This window comes from Sinocyclocheilus anshuiensis, unplaced genomic scaffold, assembly GCF_001515605.1.
Source record: "Sinocyclocheilus anshuiensis isolate Anshui unplaced genomic scaffold, SAMN03320099.WGS_v1.1 scaffold603, whole genome shotgun sequence".
NCBI classification, from domain to species: Eukaryota; Metazoa; Chordata; class Actinopteri; order Cypriniformes; family Cyprinidae; genus Sinocyclocheilus; species Sinocyclocheilus anshuiensis.
Window position 1 is genome coordinate 418,595 of NW_015551055.1, and position 4,857 is coordinate 423,451.

At 38.0% G+C, this 4,857-nt stretch overlaps 1 protein-coding gene across 1 annotated transcript in view; it reads right to left on the bottom strand.

Annotated features, from left to right (window-relative positions):
- The window catches only part of LOC107661973 (disintegrin and metalloproteinase domain-containing protein 33-like), a 101,539-nt gene that overhangs the window by 18,713 nt on the left and 77,969 nt on the right, over nucleotides 1-4,857 (bottom strand). The window contains exons 11-12 of the mRNA XM_016451799.1: nucleotides 3,088-3,230; nucleotides 1,569-1,746 (exon numbers count right to left, since the gene is read on the bottom strand). Of these exons, the coding sequence (XP_016307285.1) occupies nucleotides 1,569-1,746; nucleotides 3,088-3,230 (321 nt within the window). The remainder of the gene's footprint in view (nucleotides 1-1,568; nucleotides 1,747-3,087; nucleotides 3,231-4,857) is intronic.

Sequence of the window (4,857 nt, forward strand, 5' to 3'; positions counted from 1 at the left end):
TGTAGCCTAGCTGATGCAGAGAGACATATAGACCGGGGGAATATATATATATATATATATATTTATATATATATAGTAAAAAATGAATGGTAGATGCCTGCTTCTGCTTTACCATATCCAATTAAATCAAGCAGATCATTCCAGTCTCTGGGCATCTTCCATAAACAGTCGGAGAAAGAATGACCTTCATCCCGGAGGAATTTCTCTTCTCATCTAATCTCAGAATCTCTGAAAGTCTCATCACTTCTCTGTTTGTTAGACACACAGCAGTGTCAGCGACGCCTGAGAGCACTTGTCCTGTAAAAACACTTGTCAGTCTGACACACACACACACACACACACACACACACACACAGTGTCTGCTTGCATGCTATGATTAAAGTGTGGAAAATAAATTGAGAGGAGAAATTGCACAATTGGACGTTAGATGCATATAAAAATGTTTGACATGTATGACACTGATATATACAGCGTGGAGGCATCTGACGGCCAATAATTATACCGTACAGCTGAAAATGAATAGGGGAAGGGGAGGAAGTGTGTGTGTGGTGTTTTTAGGGTGTTTAATGAGGAAGAAACAGTCACAACACACATATACGCTCTGTCACACACACACACACACACACACACACACACACAGTCTCTCTCTGTCTCACATAAACACACAGCAACCTCTATTCTGCTTGATATGGTTTCAGAGCATCAAGTGCAACTGATAGCTATGATTATCACACTAGAAATAAATAAATGGTGTTATTCAGTGACTATAATGAAAAAAGACATGCGTACATGACAGGCTTGAGCTGTGACTGTCAAATCAATTTTTGTGTATTCATGGAAGTGGAGAGTGCTGGCAGATGATGGTTTGGATTAAAAGGTTAGAACAAAAGTGTATGATAACAGCTCCCAGTTCGGTGCTGCTGCAACCTAGCTTTTTCTGTCAGGTGATTGCTGAGGTGTTGTTTCATTGAATATGGTATTGACAGCAGGTAAAATCCAGAAGATTAGTCCAGGTGTTTATGTATTGACTAGGAGTTACAGACGCTACCTCATTCTTCCTGCACCAGATGGCAAATCACCCAGCCATTATATGCACACTGACAGCCTGTCAAACACGGCTTTGCAGCAAGGTGGGACGCTCCCCTTTCTTTCTCTCTACACACATACAGGCATGCAAGCAAACATAAAATGCATACGCTTTCATCTGTCACTCTTTGTTACGGCACCATTTTTCTGCTGTAGTTCAACTATTTATGTTCTAACATTTATATTTGGACATTCCATGTGGTAAAAACAAATCTTTTTGCTGGTTAGAAAAAGCTCTTCACAGTAAAAAATTATAAAAAATACATTGCATAAATATATCAGGTATTCCTTGAATAAATAATACTCGCATAAAAATGGTAATCAATGGTAATCCATATTAACTATCAAATTTGGACTTATTGCATATATATTTCATAGCCACTACTGTTCTTGGAAAAATGACTAATTCATGATTGGTCTGATTCAGTATTCTCTAAATCAATAAGTAATTCCATTCAATAATTCATTTAGGCATAAATCACCTCTGGTTCTCCACAGTCACACTCCTCCCCTTCCTCTACAAAGCCGTTTCCACACCTCTTGCCACCGACCAGATCCTTCATGTTGGGCATGTTGAACAGGCACATTCCTCCTCCCTTCTGGAAGTAGTTGTCCAAGTCTTTTTTGCTACAGCGGCTGAAAACTTTTGGAAAGGGGTGCCTGTAGACCATTTTAGAAAGGGATATATGTCATTTTTATGCATGAAAATGACTGAAAACAAAAGGTGCACTAATAGAAATAAGTACAAAAACTTCCAATTTGTTAAACATCTACAGTCAGCCGTAGACACTGAGGCAGATGCACTTGAACATCGGTTTATAATGAATCCAGTAACACAATTATAATTAAAACATGGTCTTGATATAAAATGAAAAGAGGAATAGTGAAGTGTCCAAAACTGTTTTTCACCTTTTTATACCTTGGACAAGTAAAAAACACCTTCCTCCTCTTTATGCCAAGTCATCTCCTCTGATTTTCTGTCTTACCTTTCCTCTACTGCAGGGGCACCAAAACCAAGGGGTCACTTAACCCACTTCATCTCAATCAAGTTTCAAACCAATTCACTCTACTAAAAAAATCACTATCCTTGCCATAAATGATGTGCTTATGTCAGCCACTTTTAATCTCATGCTAGCAGCTGTTTTTTATCCAGAAAAAGTTCTTTATGGCTCTTGTCTGGTTTATGTATTAGTTCTTACCCAGTTACCTGGAAAACTGGCGCCATATCATTTGATATGGAATGGCGCCATATCAAACTTGATTTACAAGATGTTCATGGTATCTTGTTTACTTGCTACTTTCTCAGGCATCACACAAACAACTTTTTCTTAGCAGATTTTCTAGAAGCCAGATTGCAGCTGGTGATTTCAGCCACCTTTAGGCAGTTTTGTGTGCAATATACAGTTCTGTACTGAATCAGCAGCCATTACTGCAGTCTTCAGTGTCACACTATCCTTCAGAAATCATTTTAATATGCTGATTTGGTTCTCAAGAAACATGTATTATTATTATCTATGTTAAAAACAGCTGTGTTGCTTAATATTTTTGTGAATATCTTGATGCATTTTTTTAAGGATTACTTGAGGTCAAAAGAACAGCATTTAATTGAAATAGAAATATTTTGAAACATGCTGAATACAAGTATTAATTTCATTCAAGAAAAATAAATCAATCTTACTGACCCAAAACATCTGAATGGTAGTGTAAATCAGATGGTCAGTGAATGGTCTGCAGGTGTGCAATCTGAAGTGAGATTAATCATGCTTGACTCATCCTTAGGGACTTATCATTAGCAACTAAGTATGTACTTGTACAGTAGCATCCAGTCTAAGCATTAGTTTAGTAATGACAGAATTAGAAGTAAAAATTATTTGAAAGTGCCCAGGGTTCTTTGCGTAATTAGCATGCTTTTGCAATTACCGTGATTTATGTTCTGCATTGTTGGTTATTTATAAAAGGAAGCTAAAAGCTTCAATGTAATGCAAATGTAGAAGCCTTTACCCTGTAGCTGCCGCCATGACACATCCACCCTGCTCCGCTGTGGCCTCCATGCAACAGCCCTCATGGTCGTGGCTCATGCCAATGTTATGACCGATCTCATGTGCCATGGTGGCAGCCGCCCCAATGGGCAATTCAGAATGATCCTGGAAGAAAAGATCATTTAATCTACCAGCCATAACAAACATCACACTAAATGAAATGGAAGCTCAAGCACTGCTTTAAGAGTCTGTCTAAAATGATGAATTCAATATACAGGATTAGAGTATTTGCCGCTCTCACTGCCATGCAATAAATTAATTGTATTTTATGCTTTAAATTGGACATAAAGGCTATTTGTAGCCCACAGGCTTCTGTCGTTGCTATGCCATGTTGCCACAGTTCCAACACTACAGTTTGTAAATGGCAGTAGAAGCCCAGAGGACATCTCTGATCTCCAAAGGCATCTTTGTTATGTTACAATGATGCCATAAATTGTAGAGGATGATGTTTTTTGACCTGCAGGTGGTAATTTAAGTACCTTGGCTGGGGCAAACAGAATGGACTTTCTTTTATCTTCATACCGTGACACAAACATAAATGCGCACACACTCACACATATTTCCAGAGAAAGGAGCACAAATGGATATATCTGCAAGGGCATGCAGTGTTGATTTTTACAGATGGCACTGATAATATCTCCACCATAACAACGTTGAAATATGACATTCAGTTGTATTACAAATGATTTCTCTTTATGGATTTTCTATCTCTTAAATATCTCCCTAGGAACCACATTGTCCTTGTCATATAGTGGTTCTAAAGCATTTGAGGAATGTGAAGGAGCTCATTTATGTCAAGGGATGCTTTCTCAAACCATAGTCCAGGACAAGACCACACATGTCCAACAGTGAGTCTACTGGACATTCACTCACTATAAAAATGTTCGTAATTAAAAAAAATGCTACAGTAAAAACTGGTAATTGGTTAACTGTAAATTACCTTAAAATATGTTTTATCATCACATTATGTGTAACTTTACTGTAAATGTATGGTTACTGTGATTGATTAACGTAATTACAAGGAAAACAGTAAAATGATATCCTAGAAGTCCCTGTGTGACACTGATTATATTTTATTTAAATTATAAATACATGTTATATAATTTCTATCATTTCATCCTCTCAGATGGTCAAAATAATTTTTTTCCCTTCTCACCAACATCACTTTACAAGCACACAACATTGCTATTTTCAACCCTAACATGAGAGGATTCATAAAATAACTTCTGAATATCAACAATCTTGATAAATAACTAGCTGTCGACTGCAGTTCCACTCACACAGCACATACCATACCAAACAAATTCACTCAAAATATGATTGTGACTTCTGAAAACATCACACAGTTACTGTGCAGTTCACGAACACACAAAGACGAAGAATAAGATTTAGCAAGTCTTTAATCCAACACACTGGTAATCCAACAAGGGTTAACAAAGGGTAGCATAAATGCAGACGCTGATGAGACCAGACAAACTAGAACTGAACACAGGAACTTAAACACACAGACCAAACAAGGACAATTAACTCCACACACCTGAACAAAATGACAATTAATTCAATGAAGGGGAATGGTGCAAGAGGAAAACAAAGTTCAAAGTGAATGACATTGTGGAAGGCACGCTGGCAGAGAGATGGAGGAGGTTCGGGAGGAGGACAGACAACTGGGAGGAGGACGACAAACAAAATCCAGGGAGGTGCAGGTGGAGGAGATGACCAGGGAGGAGCCTTG